Source organism: Notamacropus eugenii, chromosome 3 (genome assembly GCF_028372415.1).
Source record: "Notamacropus eugenii isolate mMacEug1 chromosome 3, mMacEug1.pri_v2, whole genome shotgun sequence".
Lineage (NCBI taxonomy): Eukaryota > Metazoa > Chordata > Mammalia > Diprotodontia > Macropodidae > Notamacropus > Notamacropus eugenii.
The window spans coordinates 136,266,745-136,284,244 of record NC_092874.1 but is presented as its reverse complement, the minus strand read 5'-3'; the positions used below and the strand labels follow the sequence as shown (position 1 = coordinate 136,284,244).

Genomic DNA, 17,500 nt, shown 5'->3' with positions numbered 1-17,500 from the left:
ACAAGGTGATTTTTAAAGTGAAGGAAGCATGTTGGTAAAAGGGTGACTTGTGTAAATGGAATATTTAAGACTTATAAGTATGCTTCTCATATCGTCAGTCATAAAGGCTGCACTAGAGTGGTAAAAAATAAATTAAACTTTTTTGAGTCAAGTTGAACAAAGTGACTAAAATGTCCACTTCTCTGGATCCAGTTTACCCAGATAGTGTTAGAAGTGCTAATAAAATTTGTTTTAATCCCCTGGTGCTCATAAATTATAAAGCCGTGATGTCTAAGTGCACTTTTCTTCATTGCTATTGTATTTCAGCTCCAGAGAGCAAGAAGCCGAAAGGTTTTTAGTTATCCAGGATCTTTTGATAGCACAGTATTTTATTGTGTTCTAAATATGAATAATGTTTATCATAAACATTATATAAATGTTTATATACAAATATGATTATTTATAAAATATGTCTATATATAAACATATCTAAATATAAATATAATTTCTTTATTTCACTACAATGAATGAGCTTTCTTCTTCCCTCCTCTTGCACTTTCTATAAATCCACTACTGATATATTTGAAACTTCTAAAAGATTGAATTTATAGCATTCACAGGTTTGTAAAGCTTTCTTCAGGACTGTTGGAAGGAAAATAATGCAGCTGAGTATATAAATCCCTTTTGCTTCATAGTTGTTAGTGAGATTTCATGCTCTGCTAGACCATGACGTTTACATTCTTGCTGGGAAAAAAAAAAAACAGATTATTCATCTTTTTCTAATCTGCTTAAAGTCCATGTGCATAAAATCCAACTGATGTATTGAGTTTAGCTCTCCAATAAACACAGGATAGGCTGCTTTACAGAATATACAAAGTTCAATCCCTAAAATCTTTTACAATTCCACATAGGAGAGTTTCAGGAATGCAAGTCAATTAACTTATTGCTTGGAGCACATTGTCTGATCTTGAATTTAAAGACCATACAGAAAAGGCTTTTAAATATGAGCATTTTTTCAATATATTCTATATAGGTATTAAGAAAAAAATCAGCATGTCTTGTAGGATTGAACTCAATTCCAGGGAGAAATCAAAACTGTTCCTTAATAGATCAGAAAATTTGAAGATAACAAGCTACTGGTAAAAAAGGTGGCCTGTTCAAGTGAAACATTTAATACTTATAAATATACATCGTACATGACCATTTGCATCCTAAAGAGAGAGGGAAAAGTTGTTTTCTTATAATGAGCCTGGAAAAACACATACACATATGAGTTAGAGAACTCTTTTTAATGAACTGAAGTGTATTTGATTTAAATGTATTATTTGAAAATGAGACTTAAAACATACAATTCTTAGACGGTGGGTAAAATCAGTGGTGCCATTTTTATGTATCAAAAGGGAAAGTGTAGATTTATTGCGGCTTAGAGATGGAGGATTCAGCCTACAAAACTTCTGATTAGATAACCAATCCCTGTATACTGAGCAATTTTACACCCTCCTCCCCCACCCCCAAGAAAACTGTCGTTCCCAAATTACTATACATGTCTAGGGTCTGTAGACCACTACCACTTTTTCCTTTACCTTTCGTTCCAAAGTTAACTACCTACTCCCCACACTCCAAAAAAGATTCAAGGAACTGCCCATTTAATTGACTTTGGGGGAGAATGATTAATTCAAACTTTAAAAAAAGTTTTATTGATGTGGTTTGGTTTTTTTTACATAACAAACATTTACAAATTACCCTCACTATATAAGTCTCTTAAAATAAAATAAATAAAATAATTAACCAAAACTAACAATAACAAGGACTTCATTTGAAAGTCCACACCTACATATCATCACTACCTATTTAAAAAAAATTAATGAATAGAAATCTATTTTCCCTCCCTCCCACTCTCCATCTCATTAAAGAGAAAAGGAGAGAGGTAGGGTGGGGGAAGAAGGGAGAAGGAAGAAAACCACAATCTTTACAGCAAATATGTATAGCCAAGAAAAATAAATTCCTTCATTGGCTATATATAATTCTATTCCCATTCTGCGTGTGCATGTTCTCATTTTGCATCCTAAAACTATCACCTCCTTATCAAGAGGTATCAGGAGATTTAATCATTGGTCTTCTGGAATTATAGATGGTCATTGTATCGATCATAGCTCTTGTAGCTTTCAAATGATTTGTCTTTATAATGCTGTTGTTATTGTATAAATTGTTTTCCTTGTTCTGTCCATTTCACTCTTCATCAATTTATAGAAGTTCTCAAAATTATTCATTTTTATAATATTGATGTTACAGTATAAATTTTTCTTCTGGTTCTGCTTACTTCTCCCTACATCAGTTCATATAAGACTTTCCATTTCTCTTTGAAATGATTTGTTTCATCATTTCTAACAGCATAAAAAAGGGCAAAATAAAAGACAGCAAAGTTGAGGTTTGGGGCTTAGATTGTTGAGAGGGAGGGGAAAAGTTTCTATATGGTTCTACTGTAGGATGCACACTCAGCTAAGAGCTTTCCAAGTGAGCCTCACAATCACCTTATGAGGTAGGTACTGTTACCCTCCTTTTACAATTGAGGAAACTGAGATAAACAGAGGTTAAGTGATTTGTTCAGGTTCACACAGCTACTAAGTATCTGAGGCCAAATTTGAAATTAGATCTTCCTTACTCCAAGTCCACCATTCTTATCTACTGAACTGTGGTTAAGCAGGAGTGGTAGTACAGTATCCATCCTTAGAGTATGAACTATCCAACCATACTTCTGATTATCAGATGCTAGAGAAGACTCCTTCTCCATGATCATCAAACTCTCTTTTGCCTTACATGGTACCTGCAAAATAGAAAGGAAGCTATTTCAGGTACAGGTAAATCTAGGCAGCAGTATCAGTGAAAATGAGCTCATGGCAGCTGTTTTCAGTAAAGAAAAAGCTTGCATTAGAATAGGGAGTAGCAGCTGCTGTGACTGCTTCAGGCTGAATAGATCCCTAGGAGGCTTGGATGTCTTGTTCTCTCCTACTGGGTTTCTAACAAAATAGTAAATGCATTTCTTTAACAGTTCCCACTTGGCCAGAGATGGAAGAGGTAAATCTTCATCTAAAAAAAAAAAAAAAAAAGCACCAGTAACTGTGAGTTGGATTTTATGGTTAAAAGAGCTATCATTAAAGCATTAAGCTAAGACCTTAAAGAGGGTTGGTAACAAGTGGAAGTTAAAATTTTAGTTTGCGATTATTTACTTGGGAGGGTTGGGAATGTTTGCATATTCACATTTTATTGAGAGTCCATATAAATCATAAAGTAATAGCTTTTAGACTTTTACCGAGTATGTCTTAGCAAACACCTTTACTGCTTTTTGTATGGCCTCTAGAGTGGAGCTCCGCTTTTCCCACCATTGTTGTATTTTACAGCACAATTTACAATATAACCCCCAAAAGAGCATTTCCTCTTTAGATTGTCACAAGGCTATTGACAAGCTTATTTTTGACTTGGAAATAGAAGGGGTTTATTGTTATTGTTTAATTTTAGATTTAGCCAAAGAAGTTTTCCTATAAACTTCAACACTGCCTGAGTACTCCGATGTCAGAGTTGCTGCAGTTTCATCGGTAGACTTAAGGTTTACTTTCACCAGGACAAAAAAAAAAATGAGTCCACCTTAACTTTTTTGGGGGGGAAGGGGTATTATGTACATATTGTTCCCAAATATGCCAATAGTAAATGAATATATTGTGCTTTGAGTATTGTTCAGTGAAATTTTAACATTTCAAATTTTTAATGAATGATAAGCTTTGGAAGAAAATTATGCCACTACTAATGTTTGGCACTCATTCAACGCTTGCATTTGCTATTTTAAAAGTCCCTACTGGGAGTTTTTATTTGTTACTACTATTAGAAGGAAAGTTTTAACCTGATAATTATAAAGTATTGAGTAAGATGATCAGAATTTGAAGATTTACAGAGGACAAAAATTCCAATAACCCAGTAAACTATTTGTATCCTTTCGAACTCTTCTGTTTCTCTGCCTTTCTTTGCCCATTATATCTTCCATGCCCAGAGTAAACCACTCTGTTGCCCCCATCTCTATTAATGTCTCTAAGAAGTCTTTCTTGCCCATCCTTCCCACCTGCTGAATTTCTCTCCTTTGCCCTGTCACTTTTCTATTTAGGTACATGTATATGTTTTCGCACCACTTGAGGTTCCTCTAAGTGACCAGTGTCTTAGCTTCCTCTAGCTCTCTAGTGTTGCTGGGATATTTGCCTCCATAGCTCACAGCCTCCTGCTGATAACTTGCTTTGCCAGTAAAAAAACTGATTAAACAGAATTACAAGGCAGGAAGAGGAAATCGCAAAGGGTATTAAACACTATCAATGATAATTCCCAAAGGACTGCCACCTCTCTACATGTCTCACACAGGGCATAAGTTCTTCCCTAAACAATAGCAACTCAACGAAGGGTATTAAGGAAGGTTACCATAGTACTAGAGAGCACTAGGCTTCTTGGCGTTGCACTGAAAGCTAGTGTTGTGGGTAGCAACACACAAAATTTTATCTCCAATCTCTGTACCTTTGCAGTGACTATCTCTTCAAGCCACTGCTGCCTATTAGAATCCCTAATTTACTCCAAAATGCATGACATTTCTACTTGAAACCCAAATGATATTTTGCTGCCCCTCCCATCTCCCATTTCTTACCTTTTTTTGTTGGGGCACCTAAGTGGTACAGAGGGTAGAGCACTGAGCCTGGAGTCAGAAACTACTGAATTCAAATCCAGCTTCAGATACCTAACCTCTCTCTTCCTCAGTTTCTTCATCTGTAAAATGGGGAGAATAACAGCAACTACCTCCCAAGTTTATTGTGAGGACCAAATGAGATAATAATTTTAAATACTTAACAAGGAGTTTGACACACGGTGAGTGCTACATAAATGTTGCATTTTATTATAGGATTATAGATAGGATATTATAGGATCATAGGCAGGATATTATAGAGTCATAGATAGAGAACCATGGAAGGGGCCTTAGAGATCATTTATCTAGTTTACCTTCCCTCCCCATTTTACAGATGAAGAAACAACCCTAGAGAGATTAGGAGACTTGTAAGTGGCAGAGCTGCTGTTGTTCAGTTGTTTTTCAGTTATGTCCAATTCTTCATGACTCCATTTAAGGTTTTCTTGGCAAAGACACTAGAGTGGTTTACTGTTTCCTTCTTCAGGTCATTTTACAGATGGGGAAACTGAGGCATAATAGAGTTAAGTCACCTGCCCAGGGTCATATAGCTAGTAAGGATCTGAGGCTGGATTTGACCTCAGGAAGATGAGTCTTCCTGTCTCTAAATGCTGTGTTATCTAGCTACAGGTAATTCTAACTCAGGACCTTAACTCCACGTTGATCTCTCTCTCCATAACTCCGTACTACTTCCTTTATAGAAGTATGTGTTATCTTTTCCATTAAAATGTAAGCACCTTGAAGGCAGAAATTGTTTCATTTTTGTCTTCATAGTACCAGTGCCTGGCATGTAGCAGGTGTTTAATAAATGCTTCTTGATTGATCATTGAACATGTAATCCATGCCCAAACACATCCCCTTGCATATCACATTTTTCCATTATTGAATTGTAAGGTCCTTGAGGACAGAAGTTGTTATCTTTCAGCTTTACATGCCTAGTGCTTAATACAAGCCCTTACACACAGTAAGCTCTTCGTAAATGTTTGTTGCCTGAATTAAACTTTACAAATAGTAAATGCAAAAGGAGATATTTCAACCTATACAAATACTTGTGTGAAATATATGTCTGTGGTTGAGATAATGCTGTCAGAATGAACTAACACTCCTTGACCTGAGTCTAGCTCTCACTCTAACCATTTGGAAGACACTTCGCAAACTTGTTGGCTGGTCCAGTTGGGATCAAAAGACTCTAATATTCTGCAACCTAGTCTTCTCCAAAAGGCTTCATTGAAGAGATTTCATTTTATCCAAGTTACCCTAGCTACATAGTTTATCCCTGGAGTGTGGTCCCTGAGTATGCTATGGCTTCTTGGAGCCATAGGTAAGTCTCTGCAGATGGACTAAACCAAGTTGAGGGTAACTGACCCCCATAGATGAGTTAAGGGGATTTCTACCCCAAGCATGTGAAGATTTCCCCCAACAAAATGGGCAGATGAGAACAATTTGTTCCAATGGCCATGAAGGTGACTGAAGCAGGCGCCGTGGAGCGTCCTTAGAGCTTGGTCAGACATTGAAGAGGCCAAGGGCAGCCAGGGCATCCTGGGCCATTACCGGTCATCTTGACTTTTTTCTTTGTTTTGCCATTGCACTTTAATGACTCAGGAAGAGCGAGGGAGGCTGATGACTTTGTTCAACTCTGCCTCATTTAAATCCCATGATGTCACTGGTCGCCTTCAAAACAAAGGCCCAACAACAAACCATAACAGCAATACGTTTATTCCCATAAAGGTCCCAGACCAAAGTTAATCTACTTCTTCCCTCCTTTTATTGGAAGTGGGGTCCTAGGTCTATCCATAAGTATGTCAGCATATTGTGTTATTTCTTCCAGGTACTTGCAAATTTAGAATCACTTCACCTTTAACAGAAATTGTATTTCAAATATAGGGGGTTATTGAAAGGAATCTAGAGCAGTCATGTCAAACTCAAGTAGAAACAGGGCCACTAAGGGCCACATATTAACATTATGTTCTATTGTATTTTTATTTATTTTTTTAATAATGTTAAATATTTCCCAGTGACATTTTAATCTCATTTGGTAGACCTACCAACTGTTTGAAACTTCTGATCATGGGGAAGTGGGGAAAGTATTGTACTTAGCCCCAGAAGATTTGGGATCAAGTACAAGCTTCCCTACAAACTAACTGTGAGACATCATTCATATCACCTAGACTCTCTGAACATCAGTTTACTCATCTTTAAAAGTGAACCAGTAATACTTTTGTTATTTGCCTTAGAATAAGGAAAAGACTTTACACATATGTCCAACTATTGTCATTCTCTGCTCTTTTCCCTGTTCAGTTATTTCATTGTTGAAAAGAAATGTGCAAAAATGCTAGTCATAAGTATGCAACCTTAAATAAATGTTCATCACATATTTGAAAGCCATATTTTTAGTTTTTAATGAAACATATTTTTTCTACTTTGCAGATTCTCCCAATTAGTGCACCCCTGGAGGGAGGCACAACATTGACAGTGTGTGGCTGGGATTTTGGATTAAGAAAAAATAATAAATTTGATTTTAGAAAAACCAAAGTTCTCATTGGAAATGAGAGCTGCATACTGAATACAAGTGAGAGCACAACAAATAAGTAAGATCACTAAGTTGATTTCCTGTGTACATGTTCTTGTAAAGAGTGAGTCTTTGTTTTCAGATGAAGTTTTGAAAAAATGTCTAGTTAGTACAAAGGAAGAAAAGAATCCATTACTTCGGGGTAGTTTTAAGTACTAGCATGACTTCTCCATTGATATTTCAGGTTGATTTTTAAAAAGCAATGTTCATGTAGGGTGAACTGACCTTTGGAAGAATTTATTAAGGATTTCAAAGGAATTTTCCTTAAGGGGAATTTTTTTTAAAAAGCTGCATAAATTTAGTAATCATCTCTCATGTCTGTGATGCTAAACTTTTTTTTATAAATGAAATCTGTCCTTTTCTAAATTTCTTCCTTTAAAGCTGAAAAATTGAGTTCTACGGGTAGATTATATTGTCAGCTCCGTTTAAATCCAGAACGTTCTGTAAGCTATGCATCCCATAATGCATCAAGTACTCCAGAACTTGTAAGTTGAGTAATATAATGAAACCTCTGAAAAAGTGGGGACATCTGGTTAAAACTCCAATTTGGCAGACTGCCATTTTAAGCCCCATAAATTGAAAGCCTAACATAATTTGTTCGAAGGAAAAGTAAAAGGTTAAGTTATCCACATTACTAAGATGAAGACATCAAGTAGGATATTTTGTGTGTTTAAATTCTTGTCTCAGGAAAAACAAATTCTCTGTGAAATCCTTAGTAAATACTACTTATACCGTTTTACAATTATGATTATGTTTATCATTACATTCTAATTTTCTATGACATTAGGACAGGGAAATCAACTTTCTTATAATGTTTGTACAGCTGTTGTGAGAGTCAAATTTAATAATATGTAAAGCTTTCAAAGTACAATGTAAATGCCAGATATAATAATAATGATAATTCATACATGTTAAAGCACTATACATCCATTACCTCATTTGATGCTCACAACTTGTGAGGCAGGTGCTATTATTATCCCCATACTGTTGTTATAAAACTATGAAATCTAATTCACAGACTAATTGTGTATTAAATGCATTATAATTTAACTTTTATTATGTACGGTAATATAAACTGTTAGCCCTGCTGTTGAGGAAAAAGCTATGCCTCACCTGATTGAATAAACACTAGATACCATTCATCATTAACATATTGCTTATCTGAAAATAGATCATGTCAAAGTTCTTTTTTTAAAAATGTCTTCTTAGATAAAAGCAATTCCCTTGCCTATTCGTGACCAAAAAACCTTCTTTCTTTCTAGACAGTACAGAGTGATATATCTCAATCTGCATCTGAATTATAAATTTTGAATAATTTAGTTTGAAGATGTAAGCTTTTATTGTTTTAACCTAAATTATCTGTGCATTATTTTTATTTGCCCAATATTTAAGACCTTGTTATTTTTATATTGCAATAATCTTAAAGAACTAGAATTCCATGATTTCTGCTTTTATGCATACCCTATCAAGATGCAATTAAATGTGCTCAGATTGAAGACTCCATAATATGGGGTTAATATTTTTGAGATAGAAACTAGAAAATACCTGCCCTGTGTGCAATCTCTTGAATTTTCTTTTTTAAAGGTTGAAATGTACTGTTGGTCCTGCTATGAATCTGCATTTCAATGTGTCCATCATTATTTCAAATGGTCGAGAAGCAACACAATTTAATTCATTTTCTTACGTGGTAAGTCCAAATATTACTCTTCTCAGAAAATGAATAATCAGATTGATTGCTGTTCAAACTGGTTTGCTTCTGTTGACCATTAGGGGTCTAAAATTAATAAGTATATTGTTTTAATTGTTTGTTTTGCATTCAGGATCCTGAAATTACAAATATTTCTCCAAGCTATGGTCCCAAGGCTGGTGGTACATTACTTACCTTAACTGGAAAATACCTGAACAGTGGAAATTCTAGACGTATTTCAATTGGTGGAAAACCATGTATTTTAAAAAGGTGCTGTAAATAAATTTTCATTATTTTATTTATTTAGTCAAATGAATTTGTTTCTAAATTAGAATAAGTTAAGCAATTCTCAAAAGGCAATTTTTGTTCAGAAAATTGGTTTTAAAAGTTCTATTTCCTTTTATATTAAGCAAATTATTCTTTCTATGTACTCTATATACTTTCTATATACTTTATACTCACCTACTCATCTTTTTGCCTTTATTACTATTTTTATTGATTTCCCCCTATCTTTTAATTTCAGTTTTTCTTATTAATATGACAGCTGTATAACCACCTATAAGACTGTGGAAACCAATAATTATGTAAATAGGAATAACTAGTTCCTTCAGATTTATAACTAAGCAGCCTAGATCATTGCAAAAAAAAGAGGGGGGATAGAGTGCAAGAAGATACTTCTTCTCAGTGAAATTATAATAGTTCTATTAATTAAATACAGAAAAGATGTGAATGACTAAGGGGCTTAAGACACCAACATTGCAAGAAAGTACAGCTATACATACCATATCATCAAGTTTTGATTCCACTGAACCATGATAAGCCTAGAATGAGGAGGTCCTTCCTAAGCACTGTGAGAGGCAGCAATGCTCACTGGGAAAAGTAATAAACTTGGAATCATGAGAGCCCTGGGTTCATATCCTGCTTCTGACACCTAATAGCATTGTGACCATGTCCAGCACTATAAAGTTTCTTCTCTAAGTCTCTGTTTCTTCATCTGCTAAATGAAGATAATTTCTTGCTTTTTATGAGCACCAAATAATACTTGTATGTAAAATACTCTGTAAAACTTAAGGTGCTATATGGATGTTCACTGTTACTAACCAGATGACAAATTATCTTTGAGAAACCCATTGAATGTAGCCAATATTCACATTTATTCATATAATTTGAGAACATAGTATTTAAAAGTATTTGTTCACTTTAAAGATAAAAATCCATCCCTTCATTTTTTTTGTCTAGTGTGTCTCATAGCATTCTAGAATGTTATACTCCTGCACAAACCATTCCAAATGAGTACCCCATTAAAATGAAAATTGACTTAGCCAATCGAGAAGCCTACAGTTTTACATACAAAGAAGACCCCATTGTTCATGAAATTCATCCAACCAAATCTTTTCTTAGGTAAGTAAAGTAGATGTGAAAAAAGAAAGACATGCTGTAGAATAATCAAGAGAAACTTCAATTTTATCTCTGGCTTTGTTGCTATTCCATTTATTTTGAGGATGACCTTCAATTTTTGAAAGGATTTTCTTCAGTTTCTGAGCACTGTTAAATTTTTTTAATGTCACTTTGCATCTAGGAAACACTTCCCACCTATTCTATCGAATGTTTCCATTGATTTCAGCAAAACAGAGGAATGGAATATTTATATACATATTGTGTATCTACCAGTTCACATGTATTGTATGAATTTCCTCACAATAATTTTACTTACACACTAACTTGAAACCACATTCATTTTCCCACCTTTCAACATATACTCACCCTGCCTGTCCTGAACCTGTCTTTTATGCAGACCAGCTTCCCTTTAAATCAGTAGCTCATTGAACCAAATCAATCAAACTCATTTCTTTTGAAACTCTCTGGCTCTGTAAATCAAATAACAATGAAAAGTAGATTTATTTTAGTTCCCTATCATGCAAATGCCTGAAAGCTATTTTTAAAAGTTTTCTGTAAAAAGCTGAAATCCAACCTATTTTCAGAGATAATTCTTCCATATAGTCCAACAAATAAAAAAGAATATACAATTTTGAAATTTATGAACTATAATTTTAGTTATATACACGTCGACACATACGTTTTGAAGAAGCTAAGAAATGTGTTTCTATTGAACATCTTTAATCTTTTAATTAGACTCTGACTTTATAATTATTCTGACTTCAAAACATTATCTGCCCGAATTTGCCTCTAAACGTACTGAAGAGTAAAATAAGAGGTGGTAGTTTTTTTCAATATTATCACTTTTCTATTTTATTTTTACCAGTGGAGGAAGCACAATAACAGGTCTTGGGAAAAACTTGAATTCTGCTAGCGTTCCCAAGATGCTAATAAATGTCCCAGAAGTAGGAAGGAACTTCACAGTGGTGAGTACCTTTTAGTGCTGCTTATACACTATACTGTATCTTTCTCTGCTTTTTTTTTTTTAAAACCAACCTGGCTGTTTTTTAGTTAATATAAGGACTTGGGATTTTGCTTTTAAAATACTTTGTCAACAATTATGTTTTGTGCAGCTTAAGCAGAATTATGAATTTGTGATGCAAATTACTGAAATTATTGAATAACTTGGGTTTTGGTTTTATAAACCTACAATCTTTGGATACAAGTGGTGATTACAACCCCTAGGTGATAGTTTTGAAAGACAGTTAACAAAAGAAAGGGTAAGAGTTAAAGATTATATTTTTTCTTTTTCTTCTCCTTTCTTTATCTCTTTCTCTCTCACTTTTGCTCTCCCCCCCCCATCTCAAAGTGTTAGAAAAAGGTGTCCCTTTTGCTCCAAGCAAGGTCTTGGTGTGAAGTAACCCGATCTCATCACAATTTCATTAATTCTAGCAATGGAACAGACACATTGCTTCTTGATCTCTCCGCCAGCCCTATACCCCAGTCTTCTTAATATCTCATGATGGGCTAATCCTAAAGAGCATCCATCTTATCTGATTTTATTTACAGGTGTATGCAAAAACACAATGATCAAATGAGGTGCCCTCTTAAAAGTTATTGACCCATTATTTGTATTGCAGCCAGATGTATTTTTATACGTCAATTCTTCTGTCTGTTTCATCCTATATGGGACACTAAATCCATTAAATTTCTATTAGGGCTACAGTAGTGTTAGTGCTGATTTTAATGTTTTAATTTCTACCACAACTTTCACAATAAACCTGAAATGAAAGTTAAAGGTGTTGCCTTTTTAGCTATATTTTAATTGAGAATTACAGTACTTTTTCTTAGATTCTCTATCCCGGCATTTTTTGTAGACTAAAACCATCATATTCTTCAATTACTGAAACCAATTTTGTGCTAAATATGTCAAGTTGAATTATAAAACAATAAGGTCATCTCAAATGAGATTTCTCTTGACCTCCTCAATCAGTCACATTGCATCACCTCTGAAGTATTATTAGATTTCTATTATACTCCTGAGAGGCTGTACTATGCCAAATGAACAAACAATTGAAGTGAAGTATTCAGAAACCAGTTCCAACATATAGCCACAGAGTTCTGAGTACCATTACTATTAACTTAAAGAATATTTGTGTTTCGTATCAGAATAGAAGATTAATGAATTTCCATTAGCAAATAAAAATAAGTCTATCCTTATACATTCATGTACATATGTGTAGAATACATGTGATTTTGTGTAGAGGTCTAGGAAATTATAATCAGGTAAAACTATAGTCTAGTTTATTAAATAGTGGCAAATTTTCCATCTTTTTCATAACCTATCATTATACCTAAACTGAGATTACTCATCGGTTTCTTAAGGAACTGCCTATCAAAAAGAAAGATAGATGCCATTGAGAGATGAGATTCTGGGCTGTTTTGTATCTGGGGGGAAAAGTCAATTAAATTTCTACCACTTCAATGACAAAAAATGGTAGCGTAGTGCAGGCTAGATCTCTCTATATAGTCATCAGACTTAGGGGTTAAAAGATTCACTTGGTCCAGTTTTTGGCTGTTTGTTAAACTGCCTTACTAATAGCAGATATTTTACTTCTGTATTGTTTGTTGCCTGTGGAAACTGAGGCCAGTGATGATGAATTGGATCTATGGGAGCTTTTGGCCTCTGATGCTATGACTCATGTCATGAGTCATGTCAATGTCCATACACATTAACCTTACTATGCATCTATATTGGCAATCATTGTTTAAAAAAAAAAAAAAGGCATGCACTTTCTAACCAGACTGTGCACTGATTTATAAATGCATATTCTCCTTCAGCAGTCAGCATTTCAAAATGTAGTTTTCAAATTCCTCAGTTTTATATGTGAAATTATTGTGATGACAGTAAAACTGCTCATTTGTAGTTAATTCAATTTCACTTCTCAAGCTGATGTGAGTAAAAAGCTTTGAACATCATGATGCTAATTTGGCAGAGAGCTAAATTGTATTGTATATATTTAGAAGAGGAAAAAGCAAATTCATATCCCAGTATTTTTACAGTAGAGGAAGCATAGTGGTAGCCAGAATGTTGAACATAGATTCAGAAAGTCCTTTACTTTCCACCTCTGACATTAAGTTGTGTAGCCATGGGCAAGTTTCTTTACATTAATATTCCTCCTTAGAAGTTAATCTACTAAATTATAGATGGTCTGCTATCTGGATTGGTATATGGAATTGTCTGATCTAAGAAACCACAGATGTAGAGCTGGAATCAGGGGTTCTTGATCTGAAATCCATGAACTTTTTTTTTAATTTGACAACTGGATTTCAATATAGTTGGTAACCTTTCTTTATCCTGTGTATTTTTTGTATAAAAAAATTGTTCTAAGAAGGGATCTATAGGATTCACTAAACTGTCTAAGTGTTCCATGACACATAAGAAAAGGTTAAGAAACCTTGTCTGGAATGTACCCCAGAAGCTATATAGTCTAATCCTTCTCATTTTATAGATGAGGACACTGAGGTTCAGTAAAGTTCAGTAATTTGCTGAAGGTCACAGAAGTTGTGAACTGAAGAGACAACATTAGAAACCAGGTCTTTTAACTACGGAACCAATGCTCTCACAACCTGACCTCATGTACATATCAATTCTTCAAGGATCTCTCATTCACTCAGTATTTATGAATTGCCTACTAAATCATGCACTGTACTAGGCACTAAGATATAAGTACCAGGCATGAAATGATCCCTATTCACAAGATGCTTATATTTATAAAAGTTTGGTGAAGTCTGATGCTAGTGGCAGTGGAAATTAGTATATGGGTCCATCTTAAATATATCTTTTTAAAAATTTTATCATATATGATTTTTAATAAATTATGAGTTTAACTCCAAGTTTCTTGTCTGTGATTTTTATGTATTTTCTGTGTCTTTCTATATGGGAATAAAATATTATTTTGCTCATTATGCTTTTTTAGCAGAAATTAAAAGGGATTGTCATTTGTTTCTATCGTCCTTAGGAAAAATCAGCCACTTTACCCATAAATATGCCACTTCACATAGCTACTAGCAAGAATAGGAAATCACATCTCCTAAGATGTCAGAAGTCAGGATTCAAAACTCCCATTATTTACAGTACTGAAAATCTGAAAAAAATCAGGACAAGATTTGGAATATAGTCTGAGGGGGATACTTCTTCAACGGTAGCAGTCAGTCAATGAATAGCCAGACACTATGCTAAATGTTGGAGATACAAAGAAAGGAAAAAAAGAGTCCCTGCTTTCAATCTAGTAGGGGAGACAACATGCAAACACTGTGTACAAGGAGTTATAGACAGGATAAATTGGAAGGAATCAATAGAAGGAAGGCACTAGATTTAAGAGAGATCAGAAAAGACTTCTTGTAAAAGGTCAGATTTTAGCTAGGACTTGAAGGAAGCTGGTGAAGCCAAGAGACAGAGATGAGAAGGTAGAATATTCCAGGAAGGGGGGACAGCCAGTGAAAATGGCACAGACCTTGGGAAGGGAACATTTGCCAATATGCAGAATTCTCCAGTAGCTTTTATTTAAATAAGGGAAGATGAGGCAATATCCCCCTATGTGTCCCTATCCTATTTTCAAAGGAATAGAAAATAATGAGGTAAATCTAAACAGGAGGTCTGGCTTCAGAAATGACAGCATGTATTATTCTAGGCAGGTGAAACATCTCAGTCTTGGGTAGAAACACCCCACTCTATCTAGATAGAATTTAACATTACATGGTAAATTTGGGGGCTTTAAAAAAATCACCAGCTTTTAAGTTTTATATGGTAGTAAAATATGAAAGTTATTATTGATATTGCCTCATTTTTTGACCTGTTTATTTACAGTGGCTAATTGTTTCTCACTACAGGCATGTAAGCATCGCTCTAACTCAGAGATTATCTGTTGTTCGACTCCTTCCTTACAACAGCTAAATCTGCAACCCCCCCTGAAAACAAAAGCTCTTTTCATATTTGATGGTATCCATTCCACTTACTTTGATCTCATTTATGTCCATAATCCTGTATTTAAGCCTTTTGAAAAGCCAGTGATGATCTCAATGGGCAACGAAAATGTACTGGAAATTAAGGTAAGAAATGCTTAAATGCTCCCTTAAATCACCAACTTGAGCCTAATTGGCTTTTTAGTTATAAGAGTGAAATGATTGCATTCTTTAATTATAATACATTCTACATCAGCAAATATCTAAGCTCTGAAACACAAATCTTTTTGGCATAATATTAAAGGAAAGTGTTATTAGTGGGCATCTCTTTGTGAAGAATTGGGAGAAGGAACCCTTTCTCATTATGTACATATAAAAAAGTAACAATAAGTGTTAGGCACAGATCCACTGAAAGCTCCCTGTGAATAGTAATATATTTTTCTGAAAGATAAAATTTGACATTCTTGGTAAGTAAATCCATCGTTTATAACTATCTACTTCCTTATAACCATTGAATTTTGTAGTGAGGTGTGGTCATGTCAAAACAACTAATTGATGAATGGAATTTTAATTCCACTAGGAATGCATGATACCCTTCATAGGTGTTATCATCTCAATAGAAAAGAATTGTAAAATATTGGCATTTTTAAGGCTAAAGACATCTTAGCAGTCACTTAATCTAAAATGCTCTGTGGCCCTCAATAAATCACTTAATTTCTCAAAGCTTCAGTTTCTCATCTATAAAATGGAAATAATTATATCTACCTTACAATGTTGTTGTGAGGCTTAAATAAGATAATATATGTTATATAAAGTACTTTGCAAGCTTTAAAGATTTACAGCTATCATTGTCATCATCATTTTATTATTTATTATACTTATATATATCATGCTTATATATACTTGTTTTATACATATATGTGTGTGTATATATATACATCATACTCATTATTTATTGAGAAGGAAACTGAGGCTCAAAAAAACTAAGTCACTTGACTAGTGATAGAACTGGGGACAGATCTCAAGTCTTCTTATGTGGTTCTAATTGTTTGGTCTTAAATAAGTAAACAAGGTGACCATAGTGGCAGTACATTTTTATATTACCATCTGTGACCTCTGTTGTTGGGAACAGCAAAATATGTAACCATCAGCAAATTGACTTAAATAATTAGAATTGATTTTTCCAAAGGATTACCTGGATTCAAGTATGGACACGAGGATTATCCTCTTTTGAAGTAAAGATAAGCTATATTGGTTCATCTCCATCTAAGGATTGAAAATATTCTGGAACCAGAATTCTTTTCTAGCATTATTCTCTTATCTACACCACCGTATGTGCTCTTAGATATGTGTACATGCACACACACATGTGTACATCCCTGAAAATCATGAGGTTTTTTTTACAATAATTAAACAAGCACAGCATGAAATTAAATGGTGGCCTGCTTCAGTGAACAAACTGTTCTACCAAACCAAAGTTCTTTCATCTCCTTCTTTAATTAGTTTTACAAAGGGGGAAAGAGCTTTTATCACATCTTTTTTTTCAATAAAACTAATCTAGTGTGACATATTTTGCATTCAACAAATTACTGTATTTGCCATTTGAAAGAATCCATTTGGTTCCTCTTAATGAAAACAAGAAGTTTTATGTGAGAATATTTTTACACTCAGGAAAATTGTATTTTTTTTTTAGTTGTTTCATCTACAATTTGGGGATTAGAGATAAGTGGCCCCGTTATCTGTCCCTCTAAGCAAAATTTTATAGAAAAGAGAAGTCCTTTCTCCCTAAATTAATACCTCTCACTCAGGGCTCCCAAAACTTGCTTGACCAAGAAAAATATTATATGACATAATTATCTTCAGAATCATTTAGCACTATTTCCAGTATGAACAAAGTGATCCATACAGATTGACAAAAGGCACTTTCATCTCTTGTTTCCATATAGAATGGCTGTTTGGCCTCCCCATTGTTGAAAGAACCTTCATTCTCGTGGGATAAGTCAAGAGAGATGGCTGGGGGTAGCAGGAGGCAACAAAAAAACCTCAGGGATGTGTTCGAATGTATGATTTTAATATCACAGTATTACCCTGCCTCCCATATACTTTCCCTCATGTGAATTGAATTGAATCCAATTGAATTATGCTTACATGGAAATTTAGAGTGAAAGACAGGATTCAGCTGAAGTCTCCTTATTCTAATACTAATCTTAGT

General features: G+C 34.3%; 1 protein-coding gene across 2 annotated transcripts in view; it reads left to right on the top strand.

The window, feature by feature from the left end:
- MET (MET proto-oncogene, receptor tyrosine kinase) overlaps window positions 1–17,500 on the top strand; it is a 153,743-nt gene that overhangs the window by 96,863 nt on the left and 39,380 nt on the right. For both annotated transcript variants that reach the window (XM_072652967.1, XM_072652966.1), the window contains exons 6-11: window positions 7,118–7,278; window positions 8,844–8,946; window positions 9,080–9,216; window positions 10,186–10,347; window positions 11,210–11,309; window positions 15,217–15,435. In XM_072652967.1, coding sequence (XP_072509068.1) covers window positions 7,118–7,278; window positions 8,844–8,946; window positions 9,080–9,216; window positions 10,186–10,347; window positions 11,210–11,309; window positions 15,217–15,435 — 882 coding nt within the window. The remainder of the gene's footprint in view (window positions 1–7,117; window positions 7,279–8,843; window positions 8,947–9,079; window positions 9,217–10,185; window positions 10,348–11,209; window positions 11,310–15,216; window positions 15,436–17,500) is intronic.